At 37.5% G+C, this 16,508-nt stretch overlaps 1 protein-coding gene across 3 annotated transcripts in view; it reads left to right on the plus strand.

Moving 5' to 3' along the window:
* Positions 1-14,451, plus strand: part of raly (RALY heterogeneous nuclear ribonucleoprotein) — an 88,923-nt gene extending 74,472 nt beyond the window's left edge. For 2 of the 3 annotated variants that reach the window (XM_082136495.1, XM_082136497.1), the window contains 6 exons: positions 1,106-1,153; positions 3,245-3,402; positions 3,752-3,865; positions 10,693-10,823; positions 11,033-11,077; positions 13,927-14,451. In XM_082136495.1, the coding sequence (XP_081992621.1) occupies positions 1,106-1,153; positions 3,245-3,402; positions 3,752-3,865; positions 10,693-10,823; positions 11,033-11,074 (493 nt within the window). In that variant the 3' untranslated portion in view covers positions 11,075-11,077; positions 13,927-14,451. The remainder of the gene's footprint in view (positions 1-1,105; positions 1,154-3,244; positions 3,403-3,751; positions 3,866-10,692; positions 10,824-11,032; positions 11,078-13,926) is intronic. The other variant, XM_082136496.1, reaches the window with a different exon arrangement.
* Positions 14,452-16,508: the final 2,057 nt, after the last annotated feature.

A 16,508-nucleotide genomic window follows, 5' to 3' on the forward strand; every position in this document is an offset into this window, starting at 1 on the left:
TGAAGACAAGTTGAACAGTACTACGTTTTACTGCTTTTTATTTTAGATTTTAGCATTTCAAATAAAAGTATATACCGTATTTTCCGCACTATAAGGCGCACCGGATTATAAGGCGCACCTTCAATGAATGGCCTATTTTAGAACTGTTTTCATATATAGGGCGCACCGGATTATAAGGCGCATAGAATAGAAGATACTGCAGTCAAACGTTTGACTGGGTTTGTGTTATGCAGTGGTCACCAACCTTTTCAAGCCTAAGATCACATCCAAAGTCCAAATGTAAACCAAGATCTACCACTTGCAAAAAAATATGAACAAACAAGTGGCTGAGCTGTAAAACCTTATTTATACTCGACGCGTCCGCATGAGCGCGAAGGTAATAAAAAACTAATATCCGTCTGCTCGGGCAGATTTGGCTCAAAGTCGTGCATCTTCGGATGCAGAGACGCGCGCGCGGCAAAATGACATCATTGTGACAGCGCGCGCGCCTCCGCATCCGAAGATGCACGACTTTGAGCCGAATCTGCCCGAGCAGACGGATATTAGTACATCTCATCACACCGGCACCCAGTTTGCGCGTCTAAATCAGTTGTATGGTCTGGTGTTCAGTCTAAAACAAAACAGTTGCGTCAAGTATAAATGCCTCGTCTGTTTGGGGAGGTGCGCGCGCAGTCAGCGGAGGCTCGCGCTCCGGTGCCAGGCGAAAGTATAAACAAGGTTTAAGTCAGCGGTTGTTTTACAGACATTAATATAAGGCGCCAGATCCATATATAAGGCGCTCCGGATTATAAGGTGCACTGTCGTTTTTTGAAAAAATTAAAGGCTTTTAAGTGCGCCTTATAGTGCGGAAAATACGGTAAATCGTTCGAACGTGTGTTAGCATTGTGACAACTTGCCCCATATAGTGTGACACATAATATGTATCTTTTTCAGTTTCAATAATGCTGAAAATATTTAATAGCTTTACATCAAGTGAAGACTTCATAGTATCTAAGTTGAAAATGACTAATTACAGTTACAACTTCAGTCTCCCTTTTATGTTGAAAATGTATTTCCTTATCACTTATATTCAAAATGATCCCTTTTGTGTCTTTAATCCCTGCAGTGGTTATGATTTTGACTATGATTACTACAGAGATGACTTCTATGACAGGTGAGTCCATGATTTTGCACAAAATTATGCTTTTGTTGAAATCTAGGTAATCTACAACGACTTATTAATGTTATATATCGTCCAGCCCTTAAACGTTTTTTGTCAGTGTTTAAAAACATCCAATATTATGCAGAATATACAGTAAGATGGTAAATAGAGTTGTCAATAGAAACAATATATAACAATACAGTATATAGGGTATGATTTTACCCCAAAATTCAACATATTGACACAAAATGATAACTGCAAATCCACGTTTCGCTGGAGTCCAGTTTTTTGTTTCCGTGAACTGCAGCGATTGCTTCTCTTTTCTGTCTATGAATTATTCCTCAGATTTCTTAGAATCTATTTGTAGAGTCAATCTCAAAGCTCTTTCCCATTTTAGATGCTTTATGTGTATTTTACTGCCTTTACGCTGAAAGCATTCTCCCACTCAGTGGGCGTAACCAAGATACTTAACCAATGCTTGATTGATTGATTGAGTGCAAAAAGCACTTTTTGCTCACGCTTTAGCATAGGCTGCCCTGAACTCTTAACTCGGCACCCAGGCTTTATGTGGAGCCATTTTTAGTGCAGTGACCCAGTGACTTATAATGAAGTCAAGCACAGAGTTCTCTCCCTAGCACGGCTCTTCCTGTCATAATACATTTTCTCATGTCAACTTGGCTGAATCTAAAGGAACTCGTAAAAACACTCACACACAGCTGTAAGCTGCAGAAAGAAAGACAGACAGAGAAAAAATATGCATTTCACAAGAACTCCCTCCACGACCCGTTAAGCAAACTTTGGCTTGGCGAGCGCACGGTTGGCCGGCGTCCCTTTTCGGTAGCTATGGAAACCCTGCTGAGAGACTCAGCTGGATGTACTTGTTTGCAGATGTAAGGGATATTGCGTCCATATGATGAGCTGACATGTTTATTGATATCTCTCTTGTGATCTCTGCTCCCTGACTTACAGCTGTCTTAGGGCGACACTGACTGCAGTCGATATATTTCAGCAAACGCATCCAATAATTTAATCTCTTGGATTGCGGATCAGTCAATAAAGCTGCATAGATTGCATGTGGGAGGCCAGCTGGTTGCTTTTAGGTTCCTGTCTGGGCAGCAGACGTTCTTCTCTTTGAAGGCAAAAGTATCTTCTCCCACTTTATTCTTGCCACATCACCTCCTTCATGTTTGATAGTGATTGGATTCACTTTGGGCCAAATTTCGGCTTGCATGCCACAATGCAGAGACGAACACTGTCAGTATATGAGTCAGAAACATCTCTCGTTGTGTTCATGAAGAGTCGATGTATGGTGGATGAAAGCAGATATTCTCTGATCGGAAGAACTTCAAACACGCTCTGCTCAAAGATCACACTTTGCTTTTACTTTCCCCAAAATAATTTAAGGATAAAATCCTATCTATACGCATATTTTGACAACATGAATTTACCCCCCAAAAAATTATGACTATGCCAGTGTTACTTTAGTATTATTTATATATTATTATAGTATTCATTCATATTTTGATTTAGCTTTTTATTTTAATATCTTCAAGTTTTAGTAATTGTGTTATGTCCTTTTTCTTAGTTTTTATTTAGTTTTATGTCTATTTCTGTTTTTGTAATTTTTGTACTTAATTATTTCAGTAAGTTGAAAAGCCAACATTTCTAATTTGTTTAAGTTTAAGTTTTCCATCAAATATTTATATTTTGTTTTAGTTCAGCTTTATTTCAATTACCCAAAAAATGTTCTTTATTTTAGCTTTAGTTTAATAACAACACTATTTAATATCATAGTACTTTGATATATGCAATTATAATGAATTATTATGATATTCAAGTGTAAACACACTCACACATATATATGTATATGTAAATATTTGTATGTGTGTATATATATATATATATATATATATATATATATATATATATATATATATTATATGGGAAAATACGATATCTTGAACACAGTAAACCTTTTTTAATTAATTGGTTTAAAAAAAAAAAAACTTCACAAATACAACATGATCCAGATATGCTCATAGATAGTAGTAATGTATTTGCATGAAGCAGTTAGTTTCTTCATATCTGTCTTTCTGTCTCCAGACTGTTTGAGTACCGAGGCAGAGTATCACCAGTGCCCAGAGCAGTTCCAGTAAAGCGCCCCCGTGTGGCAGTGCCGGTTGTCCGCAGGGTGAAGTCATTACCTGTCAAGCTCCTGTCCAGATCCACTCTCCTTCCCAACAGCTCTGTCAAACACAAGTGTGAGTTCAACTGGTATTTTAAGTGAGTTCATGGTCAGGATTCCAGAATTGTATCTTGATTCTATTGCGTGACATCTCAAGATCTTCTTCTTCAGAGCCAGGGCACTCTCTTATGACTTATGTGCCTTATGGACTGGATAAACTCTTGAACCGGCCTTTGAGCCATTTGACCGATTAACATGTCAGGTTTAGGATTTAGGATGTTTCAATATAGCAGCAGAAAAAACATTTGTCTTGTGAGTCAGAATACCAGTGCTCTGCTTTTATTTTGGTTTTGGGACAATATATAAACCTGATTTAAACTAAAACATTGTGTTCTCTTGTTAATCTTGTGTGTACGTGTGAGCAGTGAAATCTACAGAGCTGCAAGCTATCAAATCAGAACTGACGCAGATCAAGTCCAACATCGACGCGCTGCTGGGACGTCTTGACCAGATCACAGAGGACAAATGCTGTGCCGCAGGTGCCATGTCATATATCTCCTATACACACACACACACACACGCAAACAATACCGTTCAAAGGTTTGGGGTCAGTACGATTTTTATTAAAAAGAAATTGATACTTTTATTCCACAAGGATGCATTAAATTGATCAAAAGTTACAGCAAACCTTGTACATTGTTACAATAAAATTCTATTTCAAATAAATGCTATCCTTTTGAACTTTCGATTTGTCAAAAATATTGACAATATTTAAAACCGTTGTGCTGCTTCATATTTTTGTGGAAACTGACCACAGGTTTTTTTTTTACTTTCTTTTGAACAAAAAGTTTGACGAGGCACATTTCTTATTATGTTTCTTATATTATGCACATTTCTTTTTTAGTAATGTAAAAGTCTTTACTGTCACTTGTGATCACTTTAAGGCATGCTTGCTGAATAAAGTGACCCCAAACTTGAACAGAAATGTGCATTTATACTGTACGCACACAATACTGTATTATTCTGTAGGACAGAGTCTGTTCAATACAACCGTGCCGCACAAGCCCTGAAAAGTGAAGCCAAAACGTCTCGATCGCCCCCCGGTGACTGGTCCTAGTATAGGTCATAAGTCCCGCCTCCCCGTGTTATTCAACGGGATGTGAGACCAACTAAACAATTAAATACACTTCAAATATATTTTTTCCAAACCGGGTTTCTTTCATTTGCTGTCGTTTTTATCACGCTGATGTAAGTTCAAGTGTCTGTTTAAAAAATAAGTTGGTTTTTAGTTAGTTACGTGATGTGGTGGTGTAACGTCATGATTGACAGCTGTGATTGACAGGTTCTCTGAGCGAAGTAGTCAATGAAGCACCAACGGACATTTTTTCGGGATCTTCGGAGGACTGAGGAGATTGTATTTACTTTATTTTAACAAGCCTCTTGTCGTACTGCAATACATTTTTTTTTAAAAGTGTGCAGAATACGTTCTCCCTGAGTGCATTCTGCAAGAGTGAGGGCGGAGCGTTGATTTCGCGGCTTTACTTCCTGCTCACTTCTGCGCAGGTCTGGTACCGAAATCGCTACTGCGCAGACTCAAGTTCCAATGGGACTCATACATTTTGGGGCATCTCGCCCGGGGGGCGGGGTTACGTCCTGCGTCACATCTCTCATGCGGGTTCTCGTCGACCAGGGCCGCATAAAAGTGGCTAAAACGGGTGGATTGTGACAAATTGTGACAGATTGTGACGGGTGGATTGTGACGGGTAGCGGATGAAAAAATTTGCAATATTTTGTATGTCTAAATTACCAGCATTACACTTACGCAAATATGTGTTTTAGTCAGGCCATCCTTAAAAATATTCTTGTTTGCCGTAACCCGACCGACCCTGTCAGTTTAGGACCGACCCAATTTAATTTTTTTCTCCCCTTTTAGTCCGACCAAGTTGCGACATTAAATTTCTCTGTACTGTAGGCAAATAGGCCTATGTGTTGTAGCCCAGTCATTAAAAAACGATTTAGTTTCATATTCATGTTTAAATAAAATAATATACTTTTTTTTTAAATTTCATGTTGATTATATGAAAAGTGAAAAGCATGAATAAGATAAGATGATCCCGAATATCGTGAGACAAATGGAGTGGGCAGACTTCATTAAGTTTGTTAAGCCTTTCTTTAAAGTGAATTTCGTTTTGTATTAATTGTATCTTCATTTTAATCAATGTTTCATCTACCAAATTCATGGATTTAATAAATAAGTAAATATAGCAGGCAGGCAATATAATCAGGACACGGCCGGAGGCGCCCGCGCGTGAACTGATCGTCTCTTAAATTAACCGAAACTCATCGTATAAGCTACTTGCCTCACAGACCTGAGAAATAGAAAGCATGAAATGTGTACTTTTAAACAAAACAATTCAAAACGAATGAAAACAGACTGTTCTCTGCTTATAATCCGTATGAAATGTGCATTTCTTTCTGGCGCTTTCACTACTGTGAAGATCGTGAGTCAGCATCATCATCTTTGACACAGAAAACACTTGCTTATTAATAAACAATTGAAATGTCTCATTGATATATTTGACAGGCCTATTAATAATCATTACTTTACCCAGTTCTTTGTGACAGCTTTTAGGTGCGTTATTGGCAGCGCACCCTTATGTTACATGAACGCGTCACCTGTGTGGTTTATCGCGGGCACGGGTCGGGTAACGGGCCAAATATTAACGGGTCTGGGCGGGTGCGGATTTAATTTTGATATTATCACGGGTGACGGGTCGGATCTGGTGCTGGACTTTGCGGGTACGGGCGGGGGCGGGTCTCCAAAAATGGACCCGTGCAGGACTCTGCCAGGGTCAGCGCGCACCATAGCGCACACAGGCAGGCACAGAACTAGCTAGCGAACCTAGGTCTTAAATCTAATAAGTTATGTTTTTTACAACACGTTTTTTGATGGAAAAGTGATGTTTAATTTCCATAGTCTTTGTTTAGTGAACGAAAGCGAAATCAGGAATTGCGGTCTTTCAGTTTGTTTATCGTTACCTAGCTACCAAGGGTTTAAGTTGTACAAGATGTGCTGTAGCCTTAATTACAATGGCCAAGTCGCGTTTCATATTAACAGATGAATAGGCTTCGCTCAGTTTATTAAATACATCCAACCTGAAATGTCTCTTACAAACTATGAAGGGACAATGAATCAATACACTGACATGGCAATGCTAGACAGATAGCCTAACGTTACTTTGTTTGCACAGTCCTACCGTGATTTTGTCACTCTTCTCTCCACTCCTAGACCTACGTCTGGTGACAGCGGGGAAACTTTTACCTCGATAAAGTTAGGCCTACTTATTGTATTGCAGAAAAGAAAAGTAAACTTCCAGTAAACTCCAGTTAACCAGTTCATATGTTTCTTCTTTAGGTGATTCAAGCAGTAACGACTAATTAGACTCAATACTGCTATTACAGGTGGAATTATGAAATAGAAACAGGCCTTAATGCAAGATTTTAATCATGTCAATACACAATAAATAGAAGAATAAATAGAATCTTCGCCAAGATTACCTAACGTTAGCATTTTAAACCAAGTTAGCTAGCAGTAAATTATACTGTAATAATTACGTTTAGAAAAGTCTTACAATAACTATTTTCACCAAAAGAGGACAGGTTTGCACCACATAATTTGAAGTTGGTTAAGATTACCGTATTTTCCGCACTATAAGGCGCACCGGATTATAAAGCGCACCTTCAATGAATGGCCTATTTTAGAACTGTTTTCATATATAGGGCGCACCGGATTATAAGGCGCATAGAATAGAAGATACTGCAGTCAAACGTTTGACTGGGTTTGCGTTATGCAGTGGTCACCAACCTTTTCAAGCCTAAGATCACATCCAAAGTCCAAATGTAAACCAAGATCTACCACTTGCAAAAAAATATGAACAAACAAGTGGCTGAGCTGTAAAACCTTATTTATACTCGACGCGTCCGCATGAGCGCGAAGGTAATAAAAAACTAATATCCGTCTGCTCGGGCAGATTCGGCTCAAAGTCGTGCATCTTCGGATGCGGAGACGCGCGCGCGGCAAAATGACATCATTGTGACAGCGCGCGCGCCTCCGCATCCGAAGATGCACGACTTTTAGCCGAATCTGCCCGAGCAGACGGATATTAGTACATCTCATCACACCGGCACCCAGTTTGCGCGTCTAAATCAGTTGTATGGTCTGGTGTTCAGTCTAAAACAAAACAGTTGCGTCAAGTATAAATGCCTCGTCTGTTTGGGGAGGTGCGCGCGCAGTCAGCGGAGGCTCGCGCTCCGGTGCCAGGCGAAAGTAAACAAAAGGTTTAAGTCAGCGGTTGTTTTACAGACATTAATATAAGGCGCCAGATCCATATATAAGGCGCTCCGGATTATAAGGCGCACTGTCGTTTTTTGAAAAAATTAAAGGCTTTTAAGTGCGCCTTATAGTGCGGAAAATACGGTACTCTATCTAGCTAATCTATCTAACTCTATCTAACAGTCGAAATCTTAACTAAACAGGAAAACAATTTAACATGATTAAAAACTTACCCTCCATCGTGCAAAAAGATGTACACAGGGTAACGTTAACTTCCCACTCAACAGACGAGTCCAGAGACGGTTGGAAAAACTATAGAATCTTTGACGGGTCCCCGCTGGTGCGCGCTGACCCTGGTCGACGAGAACCCGCATGAGAGATGTGACGCAGGACGTAACCCCGCCCCCCGGGCGAGATGCCCCAAAATTTATGAATCCTGGGACACTGGCGGCTTCAGTTTTCATCAATGGAAGAGAGCGAAGGGGCGTCGTCCATCTTTTTTTACAGTCTATGGTTCAATACTAGTGTGGTTGTTTGGTGATAAATCAAGATTGTATTCTATTAGAAACGATTTCATCAAAATGTGCCTCTTTCTGCCAGTTATACCTTTCTCTCGGTAATTATTTTTTGAGAAAAGCTTTCAAAGGGCTTTTTTTTTATCACATGGAAACCCCAGCAAGCATTTTAGTGTCCGCACAAACACACTCAGCAGTGAGCGAGTGTAAAGCGCTGATTCAGCGCGGCACTGCAGGGTCACACCAGGTTCAACACTTTCACGGCTCAGTGGCTCCAATCAAACTTCGCAGATTTGTCCCTCTGTTTCACATCAGCATTTGACAAGCATTTCGACAGAACGCACCGTGCCTCTCGTGTTTATTTACACACGGACACCAGCTTCGTTCTCCTGCGTCGTATGTGTACGAGTTGATGTGATGTGGCTAATGGCTCGAGTCTAATCAATGATGATGTCACTCTGTGCACAGCCAAGCTCATTGTGACTGTTGAGGACGAGACGGTTTAAAAGCCCCCGTGAGGGAGGAATGACGACTAGCGCTTACTCTGGGATTCTCAGAACTTTTCAACTGGGATGATTTGTAAATTAAAGCAAGCTCCAAGTTTTTCCTTCACTTTGGCAATAGTAAAACTTTTTTTACATGACTGCTCTTGAATTGTGTCTGTACAGAGATGTCTTTGTTGTTTATTGGATGAGAATTTGGATGGTGATTCTTCATGACGAAGAGAACAGATAATCCCCAATGCATTCTGACACAGACGCTGCGTTTAAACATTGCAAAGACACTTCATTAACCCTAAAAAGTTTATTGTGTCCTGGGGGATACAAACATTTGAGAGGCTGTGGGGAGAGGTGGTAAAAGTGTAGGTCTCATTTCTTGGTTTCATGTTGAAAGAGTGTTTGTTGTGAATATTTAGATCTGGGGACTGGTTTATACATTCTTTATTTAGCTCACGGGCGGAATTTAAAAACAACATGACCACCTGTAGTGGGAAATCTACTCGCCTTCATAAAAGCTGATATATTTCACATATGTAAAAACTATTTGCAGGGGACTTACATGTTTAAAAAGTTGTTGGTAAGCGTTAGCTTATTACATTTATGTTCAAAAATGTCATAATCTGTCTGTAAATGTTTGTATCTCAGGGGACACGTCGCCCTTTTAGGGGTTTGAAGTAGACTCTATGGTCTATAGACTTCATAATTTTTTTGAGGCCTGTTTTATAAAATCAGTTCAATCCTTTGGGCCGCACTCCAATGAAGCTTCAGGCCCTCCAACTTAAAAATATATATATATGATGATGAATTCTCACACACACATACACACACACAGGTTTGCATGCGGGTTTGTTTTAGTATCGTATTTCACACACACACACACACACATACATACATATATTTATATATATGTGTGTGTTTGTGTGAAATATGATACTCAACAAAAAAACACATGTAAACCTGTGTGTGTATATATACACACAGAGATTTGCATGTGTTTTTTTTTTTTGAGTATCATATTTCATACATCAGGCTTTTATGACTTATATATGCAATCAATTGCAAAGAGAGAGATGGACAAATAAATGTCAATTTAAAATGTCATATTTGATATTAACATGATAAAATGTAAAAAGAATTTTAAATGTAAAAAGAAAAAATTGTGTATAAAAATAATCAAGTAGACCCAAGTTGCTTCAGTCCAGTAACTTGTTTATCTAACATTTTACTTTATAAAAACCATTAAACATTTTAGAGCAACACACACAAAAAAAAGTATGAAAAAAAAGTATGAACTATCAATCAGAAGGCATAAAGTAGATTGTGTACAACAGGTTTGGTCATATTGATAATTTATAGGCCCTAGAAATGTGCATATTAAATGTGGTACAGTAGGGTAATATATTCATAAATAGGCAATATATTTATTGTTCAACAGTATTTTACAAATAATGTTTAGTTTAAGTTATAAGAGAATACTTTTTTTTTTTGTGCTAAAATGTTGTTATACGCATTGCCAAACAAGCATTATTTTTTTAATGAATTCATACCCCCAAAGGGGCGACGTATCCTAGGATACAAATATTAAAATAAAAAATAAGTCATGTTTAAAAAAAAAAACATGAAATTGTATTATTTGTGTCCTAATAAGATGAGGAAATAGCAATAAATAATTTTTTGATTTGATGTCTCTCTAATTTGACTAAAACATGTTATTGAAAGATATAGTGTGACAATTGACATTTATATACATTTTAATGCAAGTAGTTACATCACAAGCTATCAGAATTTCATCTTACCTTTTGGCCATATAAATATCAGCAACTGCACCAAATTACATATTTCTTTCCTCCTCAACATGAGCTCCATATTCTCACAAAATCATGCAAAATGAGCCATAAAAGCCTGATGTATCAAATATAATACTCAACAATATGTATTCAAAGTTTTTTTCTGATTTTGTGTAAAGGTTCCATTTCGAAAGATGTGATGTTTGTTTTTAAACGTTCCTCTGTGTGCAGAGTTGCAGAAGGCAGATGAGGTGAAGAGCGAACTGTCCCAGGACGAGTCAGGCTCCGAGTCAGAGGACCTGCAGAACAGTGATGTGGAGGAGAGCGAGGACCACACACACGAGGAGTGCGACGAGGACATGGTGAGATACATGTATGGATAGAGGGAGGAAGACATGTATATGGGGAATGGAAATGATATTGTTCTGGAGACAATAGACTATAAGAAGAGGAGGGTGTGCTTAAAAAACAGGGCAAAAAATAAAGATGTATCAGTTTATAAATCATCAAGCACTCACACATTAAAGTTAACAGTCTCCTAAATATGATTTATCATCTCTCCTCTCTTCAGGAAAACAATCACATATCTGAAATGGATTCCATTCTTCAATAAAAGGCAAGAAACTCAATGCTGGGACAGTGGATTCTTGGATCAGTGATAATTCAAACCATGAGATGTTTTACAAGTTTCCAGGCTTGACTTTCAAGATCTAACCAAGATTGCTCTTCATGCAGAAAACAGATTGTAAAATTGAAGTTAGTGAGTACAAACCACTAAATCTGCTTTCATGGAGTAATTTGAGCTCAAATTGGAGTCACTAAAGATTCATTAAGCATGACAGCAGGAAATTATTAGGGGTTTTTTTCTGACAAAAAGCGAACTTTTCAAGCTAAACATCTCACAAAGAGATATATTTTATATGTTTACATTTTGGGGTCTGTAAGATTTTTTTTAATGTTTTTGAAAGTCTTCTGCTCACCAAATACAGTAAAAACCATAATATTGTGAAATATTATTACAATTTAAAATAACTGTTTTCTAATATATTTTAAAATGTAATTTATTTCTGTGATGTCAAAGCTGAATTTTCTGCATCATTCCTCCAGTCTTCAGTGTCACATGATCCTTCAGAAATCATTCTAATATGCTGATTTGATGCTTTAGATGATTTTGTGGACTACTTTTGTGGAAACCATAATACCTGTTTTTATTTCAGGATTCTTTGATAAATAGAGAGTTCAAATAGTTAAATAATCCTTTGTAACATTATGAATGTCTTGCTCAATTTAATTTTTCCATGTTGAATAAAAAGTAACTTCTTTTAAACAAAAAATCTTATTGATCCCAAACTTTTGAACTATATTGTGCACTGTTTAAATTCTAAAAAAAAAAAATTTATCTTTTAACAAATATATTTATGATCCACTTTTATTTTTATTCAAAATAATTAAATTGTAATTCATTAATTTAGGACTTTTATTCACTGGATAATGTTAAACTGTTAAAAGTCGAGTCAGATTTACAGTGTTGGCTTATGAATGTATTTCTAAATTCACTGGCAAAAGAACTCCAGACAGCTTAAGAAAATCATTTTCATCCAAAAGATGAGTTCTACATCCCAAAATACATTTTTGTACAATCTCCAGAGGTCAAATATCTCTTTTGTTTTTAGGCAGACAGAAAATGCTGCTTGGTGTTTGCCAAGTAAATGTCATAAGGGTTTCATTCTGATTGGAGTCATTTGGTTATCGTTGCTCTATCAGGTCCGTCTTCGGTGGTCTGAGCGAGCTTCGCATACTTGCTTGGATACAGCGTCTGTGACCTATGAGCATAAAGTTTATCAAAATGAAGGGAAATAGCTGTGGTTATTCTTACTAATCTGTTTTCAAGGTGTAGCGGCTCAACTTCTGTTTCGCTCTAAACTTTGCCATATGTTTGGCTACACAAACGCCCGGGACAGTGTGGAATCTGATGGTGGCTTCCACCTGATCCTTCTGTGTGTTGTTTGTGGATCAGCGCTCTGTTTGTCTGACTAATGTGCGTGACCACAATCTTATTGCACCAGTAACACGGCTTCCGCCTCCTCTTATTCTAACCACTGCAGTTGCCCTGAAAGGTCAAATCAAAGTTACCATCATATTGGCCACAAATTAGCAATTGGTCACGCTTCCCTCGATGAAATGATCGGCATTAGGAGCCTTTCAGAGGAAGTTTATGTTAGCTGTGGTTGAATCTCACACACACAAAAAAAAACTCCCAGGTCATATTTTACCCCAGTAATAAATTATATTTTGCATTTAGAAAATAAAGCATAATTTTTTTTATTATTTCATTTTTTATTACATTACTTTTATGACCATCAGCATTTTTCTGCCCGCACTGTGTAATAATGAACTGTATTAAGTTAAAAATATTTTTATTTTTGTATCTGTAAAACACATTTGTATGTGTGTGTATGTGTGTGTGTGCGCGCGCTTGTTTTTCTATCCCAGTGGGGACTTCAACCTGAATGCACACAGACTCCATGAGGAAACGTGATGTTTTTTGAAAATGTAAAAATGCAGAAGGTTTTCTGTGATGGGTCCGTTTTGGGGTAGGGTTAGTGTAATGGGATATAATATACAGTTTGTACAGTATAAAAATCATGTCTATGGCTATGGAAAGTCCCCATAAAACATGAAAACACAACGTGTGTGTGTGTGTGTGTGTGTGTGTGTGTGTGTGTGTGTGTGTGTGTGTGTGTGTGTGTGTGTGTGTGTGTATTTGAATTCATTGGGTAATCTTAGTTAAACCGTAAAAAACCTCAGCACAGGAGTCAGGTATTCAATATATAAGAAAAAAATATTTAATAAATATAAATATATAGAATTGTGAGGGGGAATGTGCTTAATTGTCAAAAAAAATCTTTCTTTATGGATATTTACAAAGTATTTTGTATCATTTTTATTACACAAATAATAATAATAAAAAATGTATGACCCAAGCATGTTCTTGACCGATTTTGTGAGATTTATCCACACGGCTTTGAGGTTCTGAGTGCACAAGTAAACTAATACATCTTGAAAGTCAGATAACACCAGTCCTGGACCATAGAGAACTTCAGGTTAATCTCAATCCATTTCACACTCTCTGAATGGCAATTGGTACAACAAACAGTGAAAGACTTTCAAAAGAGCATTTAGGTTGTAGCTCTGTACATTTAACCTGATATATTGATTTCTGAGTGTGTGTTTTTTATGTTTGCTGCTTTAGTTGTCCTTAAAATTCAGCAGAAAATACTTTTATAAATGTTTTTTTCTTTAGCTTTAAAGGGAATTAAGGAAGAATAAAACCACATGAGCGAATTGACTGAGATCCAGCAAGCTCTTCATTTCATCTCCCCTGCTTTGTACAAGGCTCTTGTATCTGTTTTTCTTCACTAGCACATCTTAATGCTTGTCTTCCTTTTCTTGTATTTATTACAGCAGGGAGTTGGAAAACACTGTCGACTGGAAACTTTTTTAATACCACAGACTCAGCGGGAAGACACTGAAACCAACAGGCGCCGTCAAACTCCAGCATCAGCTGTCAATGAGACGGACAGCTAAACTAGCTGTTTGGTAGGAGGGAGACGGGGATGACGTCCCCGAGGAATCCATCACAAACAGGCCACAGTTCCTGAGAGCAACAACATCACACACACGCGACATCAAAAGAGGATCAATTTCACAGACATTCTGCATTCATGCTCCCCAGAAAACACTATTAACATGCATTTTTTTTTCTATACATCTGGGCGCCTCATATGTAAATACCCTCATTCTGTTTCTGTCCTCCCTTCTTTCCTGTCTGTTTGTGCTTTTCCAGAAATGTTTTTCGTTTTATTTATATGCCAGTCGGAATCAGAAAGGTTGGCTATTTTTAATTACATGTGCATATTTCTTCTGCTTGCACTTTCGAGACTGCAAGAGATATTTACAGATGTAAATAAACTATGATGACTTGTGAAACACCTGTTTGAATGCAAGTAATCCTCAGCACCTCGTCTAATCTTTACCTTTAAGACAAGAGATGTATTCTCACTCTATTAGATATGCCAGTACGAGGATTAAAGAAGTCTCTACTTTCTGAAACCTGTGAGGTCTGGATGGGAGAGAACTTTCAGTAAATGAAATTCCTCTGTACAGGGAAGCGCACTATATCGCAACTCCTCCACAAGCAGAAATCACTGAGGTCCAAAAAGTTTCGAGAAAAAACACAATTGCCTTATTTAAAAGATTTGATCCAGTGGACGCTGTCAATATGATTTTTTGAAGTTATACTTCCTTCAGGCTATAACATCTAAAGGCATATTATAGAGATAGTATATTATAATAATTCATCCATGCATGTTTCATTTAAAAACAATGACCTTTTAATGTTTACTCAAAATGTCTTAACTATGCATTGAAAACGACAGACTTCTCTATGATGATGTATGCAGGACTCCTCCAATCACTGTCCAGTTAAACCCCGCCCCTGTAAGCTTGTGTTCATCTGCCTCCGCTATTTGAGTGCACATTTCAAAATCGGTTAATAGAACCAAGTCCCAACCCTTTATATTTTCTTTTTCGATAATCCATTACACTCTTGATGCACGTCGCAATGCTGAAGATAAGATCTGTCGCTATCTATTTCATCACGATTTTATTCTCAGTTGGAGGACTTTCTGGAGTTCCAGCTATCGCAGGTAACAGCTCAACTGGACTGTGCAGGCTAGAATGTACAGCCAGGAAACTGCTACTGGGGTGAATGGGAATCACATACCATCCCGTACCTTGTTTTTAAGTCCGTGACCTGGAAAGCGCATCGTGTTTCAGACTGAAACAGAATATTGAAAAGGGCGCGGGGCTTGATTTTAGTGCACCTCCACACCATCTCTAGCTCAAAACTGGTATTTGTTGTTATATTATTATGTTGGCTTGACAATGCCAGCATACTGATCTACTATTTAAGCTGCTTCTTCTAAGACTACATTTTAAACAGTATCTCCAAGAGTTTTCAAGCTCCAACCACCAAACTCGAGTCAGGCCTTCCGACCGTTCTGACTTTGTATGCTATATATTTTCTATCTGAATCAGACTTGAGGTTTTCGTAAATCTACAAAAAATCTGATTTCATTGAGGTAGTTAAAACTTTTGTACAATACGAATTATAGTGTATTGAAGCTGTCTATCACCAACAAAGCATACTGACTATTCTAGGACAATGTGGTAAGTCATGCTAGCAATATGCTAAAACATGTTAGCAGCAACGTGTTACAACATGCTAGCAAGGTGCTAAATCATGTTAACAACATGCTGAAACATGCAACCAGCATGCAACTTGTTAAAAAAATATAGCAACATGCTAATTCATGTTAGCAATGTGCGAAAACATGCTAGCAGCATGGTAATTCACGCTAACAATGCGCTAAAATAGTTTTAACATTTACTGACTTATGGCCAGCCTTTAAATTATTTAAAAAAAAAATCCTGAAGAGCTTGCCCTTGGCTGTTTGTTAGATTCTTGAGGATCTTTATAAAATGTTTTTAAAAATAATAATGATCATAATAAAAAAATAAAAAAAGTCTAACAGGACAATCTGAGGTATGTGTTACTTCTACTGTATTTACCTACATTATCCATAAATAATTAGAATAATTAGTCTTCTAATTATTTTGGATAATGTAGCTAATGTAGCTAAATACAGTAGAAGTAACACAGACCTCAGATTGTCCTGTTAGACATTTATTATTATTATTATTATTATTATTATTATGATCATTATTATTTTTTTTAACTTTTTATAAAGATCAGCAAGAATCTAACAAACAGCCAAGGACAAGAAATAAAATAATTTAAAGGCTGGCCATAAGTCCAGTTCCATAAAAATTAAGGTTTGGTTTGAGAACTAAAAATTAGACTGATCACTTTGGTTACTGCTAGTTGTTCTTAACATTTTAACAGTATTGCTATAACGGCTGTTCATGCAACTGGCTTTTGAATTTAGAGGGGGGAAATTGAGAGATATAATGAGTTATATAAG

The sequence above is a fragment of the Leuciscus leuciscus genome (assembly GCF_965113295.1).
Source record: "Leuciscus leuciscus genome assembly, chromosome: 14".
In the NCBI taxonomy this organism is placed as follows: domain Eukaryota; kingdom Metazoa; phylum Chordata; class Actinopteri; order Cypriniformes; family Leuciscidae; genus Leuciscus; species Leuciscus leuciscus.